This window comes from Castor canadensis, chromosome 2, assembly GCF_047511655.1.
Source record: "Castor canadensis chromosome 2, mCasCan1.hap1v2, whole genome shotgun sequence".
Classification (NCBI taxonomy): Eukaryota; Metazoa; Chordata; class Mammalia; order Rodentia; family Castoridae; genus Castor; species Castor canadensis.
In genome coordinates, this window is record NC_133387.1 from 12,939,742 (window position 1) to 12,960,552 (window position 20,811).

General features: G+C 43.1%; 1 protein-coding gene across 2 annotated transcripts; it reads left to right on the forward strand.

The window, feature by feature from the left end:
• The first annotated feature begins 1,980 nt into the window (after positions 1-1,980).
• On the forward strand, positions 1,981-20,654 carry Kel (Kell metallo-endopeptidase (Kell blood group)). Of its 2 annotated transcripts, XM_020179028.2 has the most exons (19): positions 1,981-2,300; positions 2,644-2,721; positions 2,994-3,135; positions 3,383-3,559; positions 5,155-5,279; positions 5,569-5,715; positions 8,421-8,483; positions 8,571-8,759; positions 9,023-9,171; positions 10,275-10,404; positions 16,048-16,158; positions 17,265-17,363; positions 17,579-17,656; positions 18,082-18,182; positions 18,322-18,432; positions 18,568-18,635; positions 18,841-19,010; positions 19,361-19,456; positions 20,381-20,654. In XM_020179028.2, the coding sequence occupies exons 1-19, from the start codon at positions 2,298-2,300 to the stop codon at positions 20,540-20,542; spliced, it is 2,199 nt and encodes a 732-aa protein (XP_020034617.1). In that variant the 5' UTR covers positions 1,981-2,297; the 3' UTR covers positions 20,543-20,654. The 2 variants fall into 2 exon arrangements, with proteins under 2 accessions (XP_020034617.1, XP_073917665.1); XM_074061564.1 differs by lacking the exons at positions 16,048-16,158; positions 17,265-17,363.
• Positions 20,655-20,811: the final 157 nt, after the last annotated feature.

A 20,811-nucleotide genomic window follows, 5' to 3' on the forward strand; every position in this document is an offset into this window, starting at 1 on the left:
ATGAGTATAGCATTTAATACATTCCTGGGAAGTATGAAGTGCTCTGTAAAAAGTAGATGTTATTGTTATTGTTACTACTACTACTGGTATTTTGATATTTTTATGAGAGTAAGCCTAAGTAAAAGATCTTGGCATTAGACTAGATTGGGCAGAACAATTCAGGCAACCAGAACATAGTGTCTGCCAAGATAACCATGGTGACTGCTCTATGAGCCATGGCTGCTAGATCACCATTTTGAGAGGTGGCTACTGTGTACACGTGGTTGGGCATGGCAGTGGTGGGGATGACTCATCCAGAGCAGGGCGCAGAAGATAAGGGGGGCCGTGCTCCTGAGGCAGTTCAAGGGACAGAGGTTGCTTTGCTGAGAGGAGGCATCAGCATAAAGAATTGTGAGCCCAGTAAGCTCTGCTGCTATCTCTCCGTAGATGTTGTACAAAACAACATCTCCAAGTACAAAACTTAAGTCCACGCTTTGGTAGTTGCTCATCTAATTCAGTTGCCATGCTTTACCCAACTGAATTAGATGGCAATCAGCTTACTCTTATTTAATCTGAATTGTTCCTATTACCATTTTCCTAGAGGAACATTGGTCAGGGGATAGATAGGTGGCAGAGGAGCAAGTAAGGGATGACAGGTAAATGAGGCTGGATGTTCACATGTTAAGTTCTGAACTTCTTGGGGAAGGACAGCACTGTTAATATGTGCCCAAGCAGACCAAACACTTCTAAAATCCTGAAGCACCGTTTTCCCCTCAGGCTGATCACTACTTCCGTTCTCAGCCATGATTCCACTTCTATTGTGGCCATCGTTGTTCTCCTAGCCATCAAAAATACAACTTGAAGCATATCTCCAACTCTACTGCAACCTCTCCCCAACAATCAGTTTCCAGGACTTTATTTCCTTGCATAACTTTTTCTTTCTATGTACTCCTCTTCCCTTTGCCATCACCCTGCCCAGGCCCTCACTTCATCATTTCTGCAGCAGCAAAGTAGCCACTGTCTCCTGTTTTTTATTCAGTCCATCCAGATAGCAGAACCACCAAATCATCCTTTTGTAGAAATGATTTCATACTGTCACAAAGGCCACATTTTCCCCAATGCCTTATTTCCTACTGCATGAAGTTCTGACTTTTCTTTTTGTCTTTATTGGTACTCTGTAATGTGCCCGATTGACATGGTAGCTTTACTTCACTTCTCCAACATTGCAGGCATCCTTTCACATCCTCCTCCATCCAAACAAATGCACCCTTGCTTTAATTCAGGCTGATGCAATCAGTAAAGTTTGCCAGTGTGCCATTAGTATGGACATCCTAATATACCGCATTTTGTTTAGGAAAAGGACACAAGGGACAGAGGTGAAACATCTGCTACAAGAAATGTGCTAGTTTTGCAGGTGAGAGCTCAGTATGATGTGGGAAGAAGAGTTTCTGGCTTGAAATAAAAATCATTTCACTAACATTTATGAAGCATCTTGGGTGGGTATGAAGGCAGAGGGGGTGCTGTACCTGCCATGAAACAGTTTCTAATTAACAGGGAAATGAAGATGTAAACCACCAGCGTAATAAAATGCAGAATAAAGATGGAGGCTCAGTACAGCCTAATTTCTTTGTAGAAGGCATGAGGCCCTGTGACGCAGGCATGGGAAAATATTACCTTCATTTTCCAGATGACAAAACTTGCTTACCTGACTGAGAGTTTAAGTAGCTTGTTTATTGTCACAGAGCTAATAATTAGCAGATTAGGGTCTCCTAGATGGATGATCTTTTTAATACTTGACTCTGCCTACAACCAGCAGGTCTATGGAACACCTAGAAAAAGCAATTAAGCATGCTTGGGAACAGTGTGAGTGGGCATAGAGCTGTGAGGCCTCCCGGGCAAGGTGGCATTTGATCTGGGGATTAAAGAATCAAGGAGATTTCAATCAGAGAAGAAAGGAGATGAGGAAGAATATTCTAGAAATAAAGGAACTTCATGAACAAAGTCACAGTGCAGGATAAGAAGAGTAGACCAAGGGCAAGATTGCTTAGAAGTGAAGACTCCTCCTTCTTCTCCCCTGAGAAACTGAGATAAAGGAGGGGGAGAGGCTTAAGTGTCTCCCCACTGATAAACAGGCTTCACCCAGAGGCCAATAGTGTGTATTTGGGGACAGACGGTTACTGTGGCAGAAGTGCCCCTTCTCCAGAACCACTGGTCTGGGGCGGGGGCAGAAAGGAGGTCATTTCCTAAATCCCATTCCTCAGATTAAACACCTAGAGCAGAACCAGGAAGGATTCGGGGAGCCAGAGAGAAGCAGACTAATGGCAAGTACCCTGGAGAAAGTGCCTTCTGGAGCCAAGTGCCTGGGGTGGGGTGTGGGGTGGCTTTGTGAAAATGCCCTGCCACTCTACAGAGGAGGGAATGTGAGGTTTTCAGAACAAAGGGAAAGACAAGGGAGATGATGGGAGAAAGTGAGAAGAAATGGAGAATCCAAGGGAGAGGTTCATTCTGAGATCTATCTGGGGACATTGCCTTGAGATGAAAATATGTGTATGGGGGTAGGTGAATGGCAAGGTGTAAAAATGGCCTGGTGAAATTTTTAATGCATCTCCCTTCCTGAACCAGCTTCTTTCTACTCCTCTCTTCCTCTTTCTTTTTTCACTTCAGGAGGCTGAGGACAAAAGTGGGGAACAATTGAGAGGACAGAGTTCAGCCACTGGAATGGGGCCTTCCTTAAGCCAGGAGGTAAGGGTCTCTTCCATGACACTGGAATCATCCCTTCTAGCAATAAAGCCCCACCAACACTTATTGTTTGATCTTTACTCAAGAGAAGTGCTTTTTCATCTTCAAGGCTCTAAAGAGGGCTGGGTTTAAGGAAAAATAAGCAGAATTATCTCTTTGAAAAAGGACCTTAGTACTAACTTCTTCATTCTCTTTCCCCTCCACTCATTTTCTCCCTGTTCCTCTCTCCCAATCCCCTGTATCTTGTGTTTTTCACCTCCTGGTTCCTCCCACAGAGTTCTGCAGAAGAGGGGCTGCCCCCTGAGTGGAACAGACAGAGAGCAATGACCAGGAAGGTGCTGATAGCTATCCTGCTTTTTGGTCTGCTCCTTGGCTCTTCTCTGCTTTGGGTCTACATCTTCCGGAACTGTGGTCCTCGTAAGCAAGATCATGGAATATCCCAAGCTAGGCAACTCTCTCTCATGCTCCTGACTTACTTGCCCTGGCCTTCAACATTCCCCTGGGATCCTGACTTCTTCCTTCTTGAATACCATTCCAGGGCACTCAACAGACTATTTCCACCCTGTCTTTCCTTTGTCCCTCACTCAGAATCCCTTTGCCAGTCCCTTGGGGGAGCTCTTGTCCCTTTCCCTCTTCTCTCTTAGCTCTAAGCTGTTGCCCATAGGATCCTGTGAGACACCTGTGTGTTTGGATCTCCTGGCCCACTACCTGACTTCTGGGAACACTAGTGTGGCCCCCTGCAATGACTTCTTCAGCTTTGCCTGTGAAAAGACCAAAGGGACCAGTAATTCTTTACGGGCTCTTGCAGAGGAGAATAAGAGCCGACTACAGAGACTACTAGGTGAGAAAAGAAGGCTGGCAGATACTCTGTGCAAGTTGACTGAGCCTACAATTATCATGACTGCCCCAAACTTTGCATAACTGTAGAAGAACAACTGGTTTGTGAAATTCTTAATGAACTCTTCAGGGAATTTCCTGGATTTGTTTCTCCATGACTGTTCCCTAACACCTCAGCAATCTCCCTTCTTCCTCTCTTCTGATCTCTTTGTTCATTTTTTCTTTATTTAATCCCCATCCTCTTTCCTTTTTCTTTTATCTATGATTACTCCATTCTCTTCAAGTCCTCCTTTTTTAACAAGTTCTATCTTTGCAAATGTTCATTTTCTATCATATGCATCCATCAGCATCTCTTCAGCAACCTTGCACTTTATTTCTTTTCTTCATCACTTTCGTTGTCTAGCCTTCAAACCTGGTCTTCCAGTGCTTCCTTATAAACATTTCTCTCACTCTCCCACCATTTCCCAGTTCCTCTCTCTCATAATAGCCTCTTGCTTCTTCACTAAAATCTTTGCTATGGCAAGCAAGTGGAGCAGGAACAAGTGGGGAAATAGGACTGGATGATTAGAAATGATGGTAGAATAAGAGGCAGGATAGTGGGGTAAGAAGTGAGATGGAGTTTCATTACTGGTGATGTGTAAGGGAAAGAATAAGTTGTACAAAGGATATGCCAGAAGACAGACAAGTGAAATGGAGGTAAAGAATATTCCTGCACATAGGTCTACAAAGAAGGTAAAACAGCTGCCAGATATGAGAGGAAAAACAAGAGGAAGAACTGAGGTCATCTAAGAGTTTGGAAGTAGGTTTCAGAAAGTTAGTGATGGGTGAAAATTTGGAAATAAGAACATATAAGATAGGCAAGCATTCCATTCCAAGAAAACCTGGAGAATGTGTTGATGGTATAAACTGGAATCTATACACCTTTTTAATGAGAAAAGAGTGGGAAGTAGGTCTTCTTTTTGTAGAGAAATAATTCATAAGGCATAGAGATGAAAAATAACATAAAATGCTCAGATATATTCTATTCCCCATAATGGTATGAAGAGATATCAGGGAGACTGAGGGGGAGGGTTAGATATTAGAGGGTGGATAATTTAGACAAATGTGAATTTGGATTGTTGTGTTTGTTTCCTGGAATCAAGGGGGTTGGGGAGGAGAGTTTGAACTAAGAGAGCCTTCCCATTTCTTCTCTTTCTAAACCTTTTCATCATATGAGTTTGCTTCCCTGAAATCTCTCAAAGTCCTTGGTTTCCTGAAGTTTTCTAAGTTCTTCATTCATCTTGTTCCTGCCTTCCGTTTCCACCCTTTCTCTATCCATATCCCACTTATTCTTGTCCTTTTCTTCCATGTCTTTTCCTTCTTTTTTTTTCCCATTTTTTAAAAAATCCTCATCATCTTTTTGCTGTACTTCCTCTCTCTGCTTTTATACTTCCATTAAGTTGATCTATTCCAACTTGGGCATTTCTTCCATTTTCCTCAATTGGGTCCCTCCTCTTCCTGTTGGTGAACTTCTCTTTCTTTCCTATAAGCTGTCTCCCACTTTTTCTGTTTGTCTCTAAACCAGTCTCCACTCTTAATTCTCCCATGTTTTCTTTCTAGAGGCCCCAGGATCGTGGCACCCAGGCTTTGGGGAGGAAAAAGCCTTCCAATTCTATAACTCTTGTATGGACACAGATGCCATTGAAGCTGCAGGGGTTGGTCCCATCAGAGAAGTTATTGAGGAGGTGAGGAAAGTTGGGGTATCAACCTAACTCACAGGACCAATGCATGCTTGGGGCTGCTATTTTTTCCTAGAGTGTGGGATCCCAAGTTCTAGGAGGGAGATGGAAATGGTAATACCCTGTGAAGAATCCCTAGGGTGAGAATAGGGAAAGAAGTATAAATGTGGAGCCTTAAAGGGATCAAAGGGCTCAGAAGTCTGGAGATAGAAGCTATGAGAGGAAAGAAAAATCACGACAATGAGCCATAGGTGTCACAGATCCCTATGTTCAACACTGTCTCTCTTCTTCCCAGCTTGGAGGCTGGAACATCTCTGGAAATTGGACTTCCTTAGACTTTAACCGAACTCTGAGGCTTTTGATGAGTCAATATGGCTACTTCCCATTCTTCAGAGCCTATCTGCAACCTCATCCTGTTCTTCCACACACACCAGTCATCCAGGTGAGGGATGAACTGGCAAAACCACAGCTGGACCTGTGATAGCCTGGACTTTAGGCTATCATCTCTTAGAGGAAAATTTCAGGCTGGGAGATAAGAGGAATGTGCAATGTAGGGAACAATCCTATCTTAAGGGAACATTATTTCTGTGAGAGCCAGGGACACTAGGTGGGGGTGAGAGAAGGAGCAGCAGGGCCAGTTCTGGGAAGATCGCAGCAGTTCAAGCCTTCCTTATTGCTAATCTAGATTTCTTCTAGACCTCTCAACTAGTCTCCAGGATTGTCCTCCTCTTATTTACCTGTGATTTTTGCTAGAGGGACCTTTCTAAACAAAAGGCTAATTATGCTATTGTCTGTTTAAATGCCTGCCATTTTAATGGATTACCAGGTCATCAAGATATGATTCCTAATCTTTAGCAAAGCTTTGCACAGTTCATGATCTGACCCCTACATACTTCTCTAACCTTATCTCCTACCACGTTCCTTGTCTCCCTTATACTCTAGGTTCTACTAACTCACATGTAGCTGTAAGAATATTCCTCCTTTCTATGCATATGCTGATCCTTTTGCCTACAATAATCCCTCACACTCAGCCTGGAAGACTCTAACATGTTTTCAAATGTTGCCTTTGAGTATCTCTTCCAGTAAGTCTTCACTATTATCTTAGTTATGAATTAGGTGAATTCCTTTTGTCATTCTATTTCCTCATGCTTTCAGCATTTAAAACTCTTGAGTTGAAGACTGTGGGCCTCCTAAGAACAGGCAGCTAGATGTCCTCTTCCTCAAGCAGATAGCAGCCCTCACCAGGTGTTTATTGAGTGAGTAAATAAATAAATGGTGGAGCCATTACTAGTGTGGTAAGCAAGGGAGTGCTATATGTTTCACCTTTAATCTAAAAAAATTCCACAACTTAATAAGATTGTGGATATTCAAGAAGACCAAATAATCAGTATGAGGTATTCTAAAATTCAATTTTAAAGTGTATGCTAGAAATTTAACTGCTGTGGCATTTGGAGATTAGTTAAGATCTAAACTGTTTAAGGAAAGGTTCAGAGAAGAGAACATGAGTTGACTTTTCAAGTATGGTGAAGGTGAGGCTAAAAGGCATTAAAAGAGAAGCATGGAAATTCTAAGCTAAGGGAAGTACTTGGAGTGTTGTGACTTCATGGAGGAGCCAGGGTAAACTGGAATGCAGTAGGAAGAAAAACAAGGCTAAGAATATGAGGTTGGACCTAATTATTGCTGACTTAGGAAGCTAGGAAATGTTGATAACTACTGACATACTAGAAAAAAAGAGGAGCCAGTGAGGCCTTTCAAATATTATGATAGTGGTATAGAACTGAAGTATTCAGCTGCTTTGGCAATCATCTTAAAGGTACTGAAGAATCTAAAATTTTGAGGTTCTGACATAGTGGTAAAAATAGAAAAAGAGTCAGGGACAAAGATACAGGCAACTTCATCCTAGTGGTAGTGGTCTGAGGCGTTTTCAGAAGACTTGAAGACTGAATATAAATAAAGGAGATAGAGGAAACACTGAATGACCATAGGGTTGGTTTGGTACAAGTGGAAGGAAAGTAGTTATCATAAGCTCAAGTCTGAATGGGCTCTTGGGGGCTGAATAGGAAAGACAGAGTCCATGAGGGGCTGAGACAGAAGGAGAAGAACAAGAACAGTCAGGGAGGTGGGAGTTGGATCGGAATTGATGGAGCCATAAAGAAAAAGGGAGGAACTTTAGGAAGAAGGGTCATTGTTGATTCCAGAGATTTCTGAGATCATACAATAAGGAATGGGATGGCACCATTGAAAATCTGGAGGTAGTTTCAAAAGAGAGGAATGGATACAGTTTGTATGGAGTTCAGAAGGGAGATAAGGAAGTTGAAATAATGGGCACAGATGCCTCTTTTCTCTTTAAACTTTGGGCCTTAAAATAGACAAAAAGGTCAAGTGGAAGATTTTCTGTAAAGGAACAGAGGAAGAGTATAGAGTTCAGGATGGAGGAGGAATATTGCAGGAGATAAAGGAAAGGGTAGAAGCAAGGATCTTCAGAATCAAGAGCACAATAGGACTAGAGCTAAGGTGATCTATGTGTGGCATTTGCCTGGGGTGCAAAATTTAAGAGTGTCCCCAGTACTTAGTATTGAGGTAAATAATATTTAGTGAATATTCATAAAGATATCAGTCAATGCAGAAACCTACCATGAGCAAGTTATCACATTTTTGTTTATTATGTACTTTTAAAATTATATTTTTAAGGTGGAATAAAACTATTATGGACGTCTTTGAAAATACTTACAATTAAAAATAAACTATGGGCAACTTATGGGGAAATCATGATAAGCACTTTGTTTTCTGAGTTTTAAGTACCTCTTAAATACTGCACCTGAGATTGAAGGATCACCTTCCTTACCCTAGAGATAATCTTGGCACAGGGAATGACATTCTCCAAAATGCTGATTATCATGCTTCTCTCTGGCTGAGCATTCCCAAACTGGTTGTAACAGCTGTGATCTTTTGGCATTTCCATGTATGGACTCCTTCCCCATTCTCTCATCCCCAATCCCTCCCTTTCTTTGTAATCTTGCTCCTTCTCTGTTGGCCTTTCATTCCCATCTCCCCCCAAGATGTCTTCCATGGTACCTCCTACCTTCCCACACCTGCCCTCTTCATTCCCCATGCTCCCCATTTCTCTCCAGTCTCTCTTGTGTCCAGATAGACCAGCCAGAGTTTGACATTCCCCTCAAGCAAGAGCATGAACAGAAGATCTATGCTCAGGTAAGATGGTGCACAAAGCCCTGGCCTCTGAGACAAAGAGAAAGGCAGGGGGCTCTGGTGCTTGTGACCATGGATGTCCTCCTCCAGATCGTGCGGGAATACCTGTCATACCTAAATCGTCTGGGAACCTTGCTGGGAGGTGACCCAAGCAAGGTGCAGCAACATGCCTCCTTGTCCATCTCCATTACCTCACGGCTGTTCCAGTTTCTGAGGCCCCTGGAGCATCACCAGACACAGGATAAACTCTTCCATATGGTCACTATTGATCAACTGCAGGTGCCTGGAACTGAGGGCCCAAGGACTGTGGGCATAACAATCTCTCTCTTAAACTATTCCCCTAACCTTTTAATTAAAGCATATCTTCTTCCTCTTGGTACCCTTAATTCCTCTCTATCCTTAACTTTCTCTGTCCCCAGTCCCTCCCTCAACACACCCTTCCCCACTCCCAGTCAAACCCAAAGAGAAGCCCTTTCCTCTTCCTCCCTCTTCCTTTCCTCTTCCTTTCCTTTTCCCATTCAGCTTTGTATCCTTCCTCTAAGGAAATGGCCCCTGCCATCGACTGGTTGTCCTGTTTGCAAGCAACATTTACCCCGATGTCCCTGAGTCCCTCCCAGCCCCTCATGGTCCATGACCTGGACTATTTGAGAAACATGTCACAACTGGTAGAAGAACTTCTGCTGAGTCACAGGTTTGTCCAGGTGGGATTGGAAAGACAGGGGGATAAAAGGAGAGTCTCAGGACACATAGGTCTCAGGGACAAACATCACCATGGATGAGAGGGACCTGCTACATGTGAGGATAGAAAGGGTATGGGGTGGATGACACAATATAGAATTGAGGAAACAAGAAGAATGCAAGGTGTGGGAGCATGGGAAAGAGTAATATGAAATGAAGGACACAGGTGTCAGATAAGATGCAGGGTCAACCCAGATTAGAAATCAACCTGTAAAGAGCCCCTGCACTTGAGATGTTGGAAAGCCTGACAACTGGAGACAACTGAAGGCATTTTTTTCTTTTCAGTAGCCAAGGGCTGTGGGAAGGAGGAAGAGGCACATGGGGTGAGGAGATAAAGGTGGTGAAGTCTTAGGATGCTCTGGGGGAGAAATTTGAGAAGGGCCATTCTCCGACTATGTAGGAAGATCCTGGAGCCCTTGTGGGAAAGAATTTCTAAGACCATTGCGCTGATATAAGGAAGTCAAGTCATGGGTACCTGAAGTGATTCTATGCTGGGCTCTCTGCTTTTTCTAACATTCATATGGCACCCCCAAAGACAGTGGCCTTCTCTCAGGAGCTTGGACTTAAGGTCCTTTATAGTAACACAGTGGCAACAGCACCTAGAAAACCTTTTTTGAGGGAAGCAAAAGAATATTTAGGTGGGCTCCAGCAACTTTACATCAGGATACTTGGTAGGAGAGCTGCCAACAGGGCAAGGGGAAGTCACAGAATCCAGCTTTGTGTTGCTTGGGGGATATACCTTAGATGAACTGAGGTTTCTTGGTTGTGGGAATAGATGAATCTTTTTGGTTAAATCTGAGTTCAGCCTTCATCTAGCCAAGGTCCTTTCCCCCCTGTAACTTGAAAAGGCTGTCTCTTTATGTGGTCCCTTCTATCATTCCCCAGCCCATTACAAAAAAGGCTCCTATTGACTTGTTTTCATGTCACAGGTTGTTCTTTGTAAATACAGAGAAGGGGTGGCCTCCAGGAGAATTAAGGTGACTTCACACAAGTTGAATTTTCATGGAGTATCTCCAGATTCCTGAGCTTTATGTGGGGTCACTTTTGTTTCCATAGGGATTTTCTGCAGAGTCACATGATCTTGGGGTTGGTTGGCACCCTTTCCCCAGCTCTGGACAGTAAATTCCAGGAGGCACGCAGAGAGCTGAGTCAGAAACTACGGGAGCTGACAGAGCGACCACCTATGGTGAGAAGAGAGGGTGGCGGTGTATTTTCTTGATTGGGGCAAATATTGGTGCATGTCTATGAGGAAAGGGGCATAAGACTAGAGACCCCTATAAGTCTAGGCTCTCCATGGAAGCAGTCAGGATGGGAAGACAGAGTAAAATTTGAGAACCAAGCTACCTTTAGGTACATAGCTCCTGGATACCTCTGTGACCTTTTGCTGAGTATTAAAGCTCAGATGTAAAACTAAAATTATAAAGGATGACTCTTCCTTTGACATCACACTTAAACTATTTGTTCGGTTATCCCGAGATCTATGATTTGAGGACCTGAGTGTAAGATTTGCTGAGATGAGAGATAGATATGGCAAGCAGTGGCTTTCCCTCTGTGTAGATGATTTCATGTTTAATGCTCAAATGTGCATGACAAAGAGTTCATCTCTGATCCAGTGGGATCCACTGGGTCACACATAGGCTTTGTGGTACAGATCCTAAAATATCTGAGAAGGTGCCCGTGTAGGAAATGTGTCTCACTAACCAGTGTCTACTGCATTATCTAAGATGCAGAGATGCTTTGTTAGTGAGAAACTTGAAATCCTAGGTTAAGTACATGTAAATGCAAGTAGAGAAGTTTACTACATTGGATATATCCCAATCTCAGTGAAGGCCTGCTTATAGATTGAAAATCACACTTTTCTTATTAATTTGTTGTTCATTTCTCTACTTCACAGAAACCTGAAAATATCTGTGAAATACTGAGAGGGAAAATGTATTCACAGAGATTGGAATGGTTGTTGCTTATTGGGAGCTTTAAATGTGTTAGACATTTTCCTAAAACCTTCAGTCTATTGGCTGACTTAAACTTCAAAATTCTATGAGTTCCCATGGATTTAATTTTATCTTTGTTTTAAAGAGGGTGTAATAGTTATTAAGGAACTTGACCATAGTAAAATAGCTAGAATGTTGTTAGAGCAAGGATTTGAATTCTGGTAGTCTGGATTCATGGTCTGTGTGCTTCCTCATTGTTCTTTAGATCACTGTTTATTAAGGGCCTATACTCAAGGGGGTAAGTTCCCAAGTTGCTCCTGCCCAGTCTATCTCTTGATCAGATGAAGCAAAGCAGAACCCTAGCTCCTCTTAGTGGGGTTGCTACAAAATTCCTGGCAACAAACAGCTTCCTGTAAATCCAAGGACCATGGCCTGATGTCATGTCTGGCAAGGTGTCAGAGTGCCAACAGTGATACTCATGCTTAAAGAATGTGGAAGGCCCACAAATCCTGAAATCACCATCATTTCTCTTAGGGTAAATAATTGTCCTTGGTCATAAAACCTAAATCAACAAATACTTGCCAACAAATAGTGATGTGACCTTGGAAAATCCACTTTACTTCATTTTCTGGACCAACTGTACAAAATATGATAGATATAATACATAATAATGATAATAATAGCTGACACGGTATATACGGTATTACGGATAAATAGATGATAGATAGACTGATTGATGACAGAGTCACTGTTTCACCGTCAGGCACTGTATTTGCAGTTAGCAATGATTATTTTATTTAATCCTCCTAGAAATGCTCTGAGGTTTTTAATCCCCATTTACAGATGCAAAAATAGGCACAGAAAGATCAAGTAACTTCTATAAGATCACCTTGTTCCTAAGTGAATAAAGAGATTCTAAAATCAATTTACTTGGCTCATGAGGCTATGTTTTTAAACACAGGATTAAGAAATGCATGTGTGCTATAAACACTGGGTTAACAAACCTTTCTATACAGGGATGGATAGTAAATATTTTTGGCTTTGCATTCTGTATGGTTTATGTTATCACTACTTGATTCTGTCCTTGTGGCACAAGGGGCATAGCTGTGTTCCTAGAGGACTCTGATTTAGACAACAGATACTCTTGGGGTTCCCAAGATAAGGCAATTGGAGGGGCTTGAATATCATTGGAATATCTTTGTAGAAGGTAGACTTGAGGTATATCTAGAGAGGGAAGGTGTTTTCTGACATATATCATCATCTCATTGGGACAGTGAACATGGAGGATCCTTCTGGTAAATATGACTAAGGAGAGAGGATGAGGCTTGCATGCAAGGCTGTGCCCAGTGTTGCTGCTGGAGCATGCTCTGCGTGTTTGAAAACTAGCAACTAAGCCAGAGAAACTGTAATAGAGCAAAAAGGACAATAATAAAGTAGAAATCAGAGAGGGAGGGAGAAAACTGTGTAGGGTCTGCTAGGTCACAATAAGGACTTTTGCTTTTCTCTGAAATAAGGACGTATAAAATAATTTTCTGTTTTATGTTTTAAAGAACATATTGTAGGATAAGCAATGGTGCTTCCTGACTCATGATATATAAGGAAGAAGAGAGTGAGTAATAATAGGGACATGCAGAATAATTTTCTGTTTTAAAATTGCATATTGCATGGTAAGCAATGGTATTTCCTGACTCATGATATATGAGGAAGAATGGAGTCAATGACAACACCGAAATTTTGGGTTTGATTTGACCATTGGGTTTGGCTCTATCCAATGGTCATTGATTATAGATTTCTGACCACATTTTTCTGAAGCAATTTTAATTTATAATGTCTTTATTCTAAAACACTGCTAGGTCTCATTATCTAACCATCTTTTGTTGATTTTGAATACATAGTCAATGGAAATGGCTGTTAAGCTAGCTAGGTCTTTTTTATGAAACTTATAAAGCTGCATTTTAGGAAGTGAAAGCAGGATTTAACATTTGTACCTGTTAAAAAATGAACTATTTATATTTAGTCCAACATCTCAATTCATTCAGGTATTTTAAACCTTTGTTTCAACAGTCCTTCCTCTTATCTTTCTTTTTAAATCTTGGGTTATTTGCAACTTTATTCTGTATTTCTTTATCCAAACTACTGTCAAGATCCTGAAGGGGGAAGGGCATTGGTTGCTACTACTAAAGACTTGATTCATTTATTTGATATTTATTGAGGTCCTACTATATGCCAGAAACTTCTCTAGGCATTGGGGGTACAAGCAGTGAACAAAATAGGCAAGCATTCTTTTCTTCAGGTATTTATATTCCAGTGGAGGAAGAAAGAAAATGAACTAAATAAAGTATATTGGGTAGTGTCAGAAATAAATCAAAACAGCAAATGAAAAAGGGGAATTCGAGGTGGGGAGCAGTACTGATTTTCAGTAGAAGATCAGCAAAGGACATATTAGCTCTGAATCATTCATCACTAATGTTTTGTGTGGTTCAGCCAAGTAAGAGGTCACTCATATTGCATTGTCATTCAATATCAACTGCACCACCTGATTCACAAGAACTTAATCTGTGGTTTTATCAAATGTCTTCCTGAAGTTAAGATAATGCCAACAGAGTAGCATTAGAATATACAGAGTAATGCTAATTGAATTCCAGTGGAATTTGGAATATATAGAGTACTTTCAAGATAGAATATATAGAGTACTATTTCACCTGACTCTCAAATCTGCAGAACAGGCATTATTCTCATTTTTACAGCTGTTATAGCCAAATTACAAGGGTTTAAGTTCATAACCCATACTTGTAAATGCTGGATTCTCTGCTCAAAGGTAGTACTGTGGTAGGTCACTGAGAATAAATTGTCTATAGATATATTTTATTGGCTTTTAGAGTAATATACAAACTTTGAATTAATTGCCAATGTTCAAATATTAGGAGATGACATGCCAATATTCAGATTTCCAGTCCAGGAGTGTAAGCAAGCATGTGTGTGGGATTGGCAGTGCTGGGACAGTGACAATGTCTGACTTACAAAAGTGACACAGCTCACCTTGGCCTGGTGTACTCTCTCCAATATGCTGTGACCCTGCCAAGCCCTATGCTTCTGATGTCAGATGTCAAGTTATGTTATCACACAGCCCCTAGCTGAGCCTGTGGCTCCTAGTCTTATACCCCACTTTAATATGAGTCTTCTAAAGGACATTTTTAAAATTATTTTGACATCATTTGTTCTCACTAACCCCACCCTGACTTTTAGTAGTTGTGCATTATTTTCCAAGTGTTCAAAAACCACTCCTTTGATAATTCCTTTAAAAATTTTGTTTAGAAATTAAGATTCCTAACTGACCTATAATCTCTAAATTCTGCTGTACCCCTATTGAAGACTGGTCAAATTTTTGGTTCCCTCCAGACTCTTGAAATTTTCCTTGATTTCTGTCATTTCTTTATTGTTGTTCATGGTTTGGGAGTGATATGTGCAATTTTTCAGTGCCCTAAAATGAACCCACTGAGCTTCATCATTGTGCATTTATCTTTTATATATTGGAGATTTTTTTCTCTCTTTCATCAATGTAGTTTACTCCATCATGCTATATCTTGAGAGATAGCAATGGTAGTGGTCTGGGTGGTGTTTATATTCTTGAGTAGCCAGGTCCCATTACAAAGGATATTGAATAAAGGGTCAGGCACCAGCCAAGGGGATCAGGAAGAGTCAAGAACTAAGAGATATTAAAAGGGAGGGCATATCCACACTGCCAGGATCCAACAAGTCCCTTGCCTGATGCTGCTTGCTGCTTCCCCAGTTATATCAATAGTCAGAGGAGAGATATTTCTACATCTAAGCCTGTCTGCAGTATGAAGGATGCTGCAGGCAGCCAACAGACTCTCTATTTGATCCAGTCATTGCAATCAAATTCAGATCTCCCTTCAGTCATCATTTACTTTTCCCATTTATGATGCAGTATTCTAAATAGCATATCATAGAAAGAGTCTAAATCCCTTCTTCTTACTAGAAAAGACACGAGCAGACCTTACCATGTTAGGAATAGAACACATAAATATAGACAGTCATGTCTGAAAAGTCCACAACAGGCAGGTCTTGGACTTTCCTTTTCACTGCTACCAATTTGGCCCAACTTTTTGTTCCTTCTAGTGGGATGTCCATATTCCCTTCTCTAATCTTGGGAGAAGCCCAGATCATGCTGAAAGCATTAATGGCAACCTCCCTACCTTCCTAGCTAGCAGATCTTTGGGAAGTAAGTTGCAGAGATAGTTTCATGTGTCCATCATCCAACCCTTATTAGCTTCTTCTTCTCTTCCTCTTCCTCCTTCTTCTTCCTCTTCTTCAAGGTTTAGCTCAGCAACTCTAGGCTGCTGCTGAATCCTTTCCCCTGGCTCCTTGAATGTTTCTCTTTCCTCCCTGTGTCAACTCTGGGCTTACCCCTGGTCAACTCTGAAAAACCATTCAAGCCCACCACTGAAATATTCCCAAGCATCTTGTTTTGTATTCTCTGGGCACTACAATTAGAAAGACATGTCAATGGTTCTCTCAAGCTGCCAACAATAGCCTCTGTTGAAGTCTTCCATCTTACGCTATTTTTTCCCCTGATTTGGTTGAAAAATGTCACAGCTCTCTGAATTAGGCACTTAGTTTTCTTTCCCTTCTTGTAGCAAACAATATAGCATCCAAAGCCCACTTTTGCTGGTGGTTTTCTCCTCTTTAATGTCCACTTGAACAGTGGGCATGGGCAATGATGCAGGAAGGGAATTACTGTCTTCAATTTCCATTTTGAGCAAAGAAGTGAAGGAGGGTGGAGTCATTGCTGAGACCCCAGGGCCAAGTGTGTGGTGGGAAAATGGTGAGGACAGAGCCCTTGGTAGGACCAGCTCACTTCAGCTTTGTCTCTGCAGCCAGCCCACCCACAATGGATGAAGTGCGTAGAAGAGACAGGAGCCTTCTTTGAACCTACCCTGGCAGCCATGTTTGTTCGTGATGCCTTTGGCTTAAGCACCCAAAGTGCTGTATGTGAGAGCTCTCCCCTGCCCATGTCCCTCCACCCTTCCCACCCTGTGTACCCTGCCCTGGTTCTGTGGACTGTGCCCTTCTCAGTACTATCAGGCAGTAGAGAGAGGTCACTGAAAGGGAGAACCCAGAGGCCAGCTGAATCCCTTGGGCAGCACAGTTCAGCTACAGGACACAAAGTATACAAACATGCACTAATTTGGACACGTCATCTGATTTTCCTGGTATTGTGTTTGTTCAACCATAAAACGAGAAAATCAAACTGCTTAACTTTTAGACTCCTCCCTGTTTATCTACAAGTTTTCAACAACATGATACAATATGAGCATGGGATGACGTAGAGTGCAAATTACTGAATGCTTTGTGAATTTCTGCCACATGTCAGGATCTCTTATGAGCACTTTGCATGAACTACTTGATTTAATTCCTATATCATCCTGATTTTATAAGAGAGAACTTAGGCACAGAGAGGTTAAATAACTTGCTCAAAGTCAAGTGGCCACCAAATAGCAGTGTCAGGGTTATAACTCAGGCAGTCTGATGCCAGAGCCCAGGTTTCTGATATTGTCACTCATTTTCTTTCACAAATAAAGGCTACATGTACAATGGTAGATGACTGAGAAAGCAGGGACTACACACTCAGGCTGTGAAGCTGGGAAGGCCCCAACTTATAGGGAGGCTGAAAAGCTCAGGGAAATGGAGAAATACATGCCTTAAGAGGGAGGGTGTGAGGACAAGAGCCCTGAGAGCAGATGGGAACAATAACCCTCTCTCTTCTCCTTCTTCTGAGTGGTTTACCTGGCCCAAAGAGTAAGGACCCGTCAGGTTGAAATCTCCCCACAGTAAGGAACCAACTTCCTAGTCCACCCTCAGAGTGGCCAGCTCCCACTTCCCTCTCCATGCTTGGAATTGCCTTTCCAACTCCACAGACCTTTGTACCCTGGAGGTTTGTGGTACACTGGGAAATAGCCCTAACTACTTCCCACTGTCTTCCTGAGTTCTTCCCCCTTCTCTGACTGCCGCTTGTGCCCAGGTATCTCTCCGGGCCAAGGTCCCTTCCTAGGGTTAGGAGCTGGTCCTGATTTTGTTTCCCCCTGCCCCACAGGCTATGAAATTATTCACTGAAATAAAGGATGCCCTCATCGCACGCCTCAAAAAGCTTCCCTGGATAAGTGAAGAGACCCGGAAAGAGGCGCTGAAGAGGGTAAAGCCAGAAGTACAGGTCACTGTGGCAATGTTTACAGGGTAGATGGAGTAGAGCACTAGATCAAGAGATAATTATGGAGGGGAGAGAGCCAAAGGCGCAGAGCGCACACAAAGTACCAAAGCCACACTGTACACATTCTAGGGACAGTGTTGAAGGCTCGAGTGATCCAAAGGGAATGCTAGGCTCCTACCACTTTTTGTGTCTCTTTCCAGGTCACTCAACTGCAAGTGGAGATGGGAGCCCCACAATGGGCCTGGAAATCAGACATGGCCAGACAAGAATACAGTGATGTGGGTCCCTGCCCTTTCTTCCTCCTCCTCAGTCCTTGACTACTTCTCACCTCCCGGCCCCACAGCAAGTCTTTGCCGGGCAATCTGTTTTCTCTGGGTGATTCTATCCAAACACTTCCATGGCCTGCTGCTGGCTGGCTCTTACTGGCAAAAAAAAATAGAAAATTTAATTTTCAGGTTACGAATGCATGTACGTGTGTGTGCACATGTACACACACACTCATGCAGCATGATGTACCTGTGTGTGTTTATGTGTGCTCATGCATGTAAGTCTGTCTGCACCAATGTGTGGCAATGTCAAAGCAGTGGCCTCCACTAATTTGTGGCCATTCATGTTCAGGGCTTATCTGTTTGGGTTTAAATGTTCCCTTCACATATGTCCTGCCCATCTGTACTTGTCTCTGTGTATTCCTACCTTCCCCCAGATACAACTTGGACCCAGCTTTCTGCAGTCTGTCCTGAGCTGTGTCAGATCCCTCTGGGCTAGAAACATCCGGAGCTTCCTGCAGCCTTTTCCCCACCACAGGTATGAAAGAAGAGGAGGCAGATACTCATTCCAGAGATGACCCATGTATAAATTAGTAAAGAAAAGTGATAATGGTTGGGAACACCTGTGTATGCCTTGGAGTAGCAATAAATGATGGAGCTATTCGATCTCCGCACAGATGGCGGGTACCCCCCTGGGAAGCCAATGCCTACTATTCAATACCTGACCACGTGGTAGTCTTCCCAGCCGGCCTCCTCCAACCTCCATTTTTCCATCCTGAGTACCCAAGGTATGGCCATTCTGTGAGGGTGGGCAGAGGGTTTCTCAAGGAGGATTAACAGGCGTTACGATGGATGGGACCTGTGGTTGGAGAATTGGTGTCAAAAAAAGATTCTGGAGGTAAGACAAGTTCTTGTCTCCCTAGTGCTGTGAACTTTGGTGCTGCCGGCGTCATCATGGCCCATGAGCTCTTGCACATCTTCTACCAGTTCTGTGGGTAGCAGGGGACATTGAGAGGTGGGGCTTCAGGAACCTTAAGGGAGGACCTGAAAAGAGGCCTAGAGGGGAGAGGAAAGTTATTTAAGGGTTGCAGGTGGGACCAGTCCCAGAAATTGTCAATGTTCCTGGGAGCCAGATCAGTCTGTGATACCTCTTACGTCTCAGCCACCAGTTCATTCTCTTGTTCCATTTTCAACAGTACTCCCTGGGGGCTGCCCAGCCTGTGACACCAATGCCTTAAAGGAGGTACTTCTGTGCCTGGAGCGCCATTATGCTGCCTTACCATTACCCAGCAGAGCTTCTTTCAACAGCTCCCATACACTCCTGGAGAATGCCGCAGATGTGGGGGGGCTGGCCATTGCATTCCAGGTATGTCAAGGGTCACGACCTATTTTTAGCAGTGGACTAGAAACCCTGTCCTTGAGTTGGCCTTCCTCTATACTCCATGCAAACATAGTAGCATATCTTTCTACCTTTTACATCTCCTCTGAACAGACAGCAACTTGGAGATTCCTCTCCTACCCCACAGATTCCCCGACCTTCTAGGGTATCTGTAGGTCTTCTGGCAAGAACTTATCTTCCGGCTCAGACCAGTGTGTCAGTGCACTGGTGAAGGAGGCCTATGAACTTGTTTGCAGTATTGTGTAGAGGGCATGGGACTTCCAAATGCCCATGGGTTTGAAGCCTAAAGGCAAATCTCCATCCCATTTCATGCCCAGGCATACAGCAAGAGACTATTACAGTACCATGGGGAGACTACGCTGCCCAGCCAAGGCCTCAGCCCTCAGCAGCTCTTCTTTCGAAGTTATGCCCAGGTAGGTAGCTGCCACCCTACTTGTGATGCTTGCAGGACCTTCCTCTATTAAAGACTCTCCCCACAATCCCCCCAGCCTATTGCCACAGTCCTCCTGTTATCCTTTCTCACTTGTCCCCCTGTAATCATCCTCCAGATCACTATAGATTCTTCAGCCAAATATAGCAACCCACTCCTCCCTCCCTGCTACCACAAAAAAGAAAAAAAATCCCTACTTCTAAGTCCCTCCATGCAATGAGCCCAACTTTTTTGTCTTTCTTGTCCCAGAAATACAGACTGCTTAAAGATGAGTCGACAATAGGCTAACTCTATACGCGTTCCTCTTCAGAGACCTTACCCCAGGAGTGGTCCCCAAGTGACATAACTCAATAACCTTGTGCTCCCTCACCAGGCATGATTCTCAATTTATCAACACACAGAGTCCCTCATGGAGCTCCTCCATTAGACCTCCACCTCCATTCCCGTATAAATGTTATTATTACATGGTCCAGGCCCTCCCCCACACTCCTTGCGTCAGATTAAATGACCTACAAATGGCAAATACTTCATGTGGCCCTTGACCATTCTGTTCCTGCTCCCCTCTTTATTTGCTCCCTCTAGTGGTCCCCTAGTTTCCATGTCTGCCCTGTCTTTTTTTTTTTTTTTCCAATACTGGGACTTGAACTCAGGGCCTACACCTTGAGCCACTTCACCAACCCTTTATTGTGAAGGTTTTTTTTTTTTTTAAGATAGGGTCTCATGAACTGTTTTCCTGGGCTGGTCTTGAACCTCTTTCTCCTGATCTCTGTCTCCTGAGTAGTTAGGATTACAGGTGTGAACCTCCAGCATCCAGCAACCCTATTTAAAAAAAAAAAAAAACCTATCAAAGAACCTATCAGACCTGCTCTGCTCCTTAACTTTCCTTGGCTGCTCTTCCTTCTCTCAGGTAATGTGTAGAGAGCTCAGCACCCAGGATCCTCAGGACACTCACAGCCCTCCCAGCCTTCGAGTTCATGGGGCCCTCAGCAACACCCCTGCTTTTGCCAGACATTTCCACTGTCCACGTGGTACCCTCCTAAACCCCTCCATCCGCTGCCAGCTGTGGTAACTTGGCTACAAAACAGACCAAACTGCAGATGTATGGACTTCCCTGACCCCATCCGGAGAGCCAGGGCAATATCTCCTTTCCCTTTCTGTTTCAACAATAAAAGTCGGCACTTTCCTCCTATCATCTCTTAATGGTCTTTCCTGCTATGTTCTATTCCTTGAAGTCAGAAATGATAAGAGGTGAAAAGCCAGGAAGGGCTCCATGGACACCAGAAAAGGAAAGAACTAATGATTGGTGAGCTGGAAGGTCTGAAGGTCAGTCAGTGATCC

Bases quoted from the DNA above. Each gene is read 5' to 3' on its own strand.
- Kel (XM_020179028.2), top strand. The intron at 3,560-5,154 runs GTGAGAAAAGAA...TTTTCTTTCTAG, and splicing joins CCGACTACAGAGACTACTAG to AGGCCCCAGGATCGTGGCAC. The intron at 17,657-18,081 runs GTGGGTCCCTGC...ACCTTCCCCCAG, and splicing joins CCAGACAAGAATACAGTGAT to ATACAACTTGGACCCAGCTT.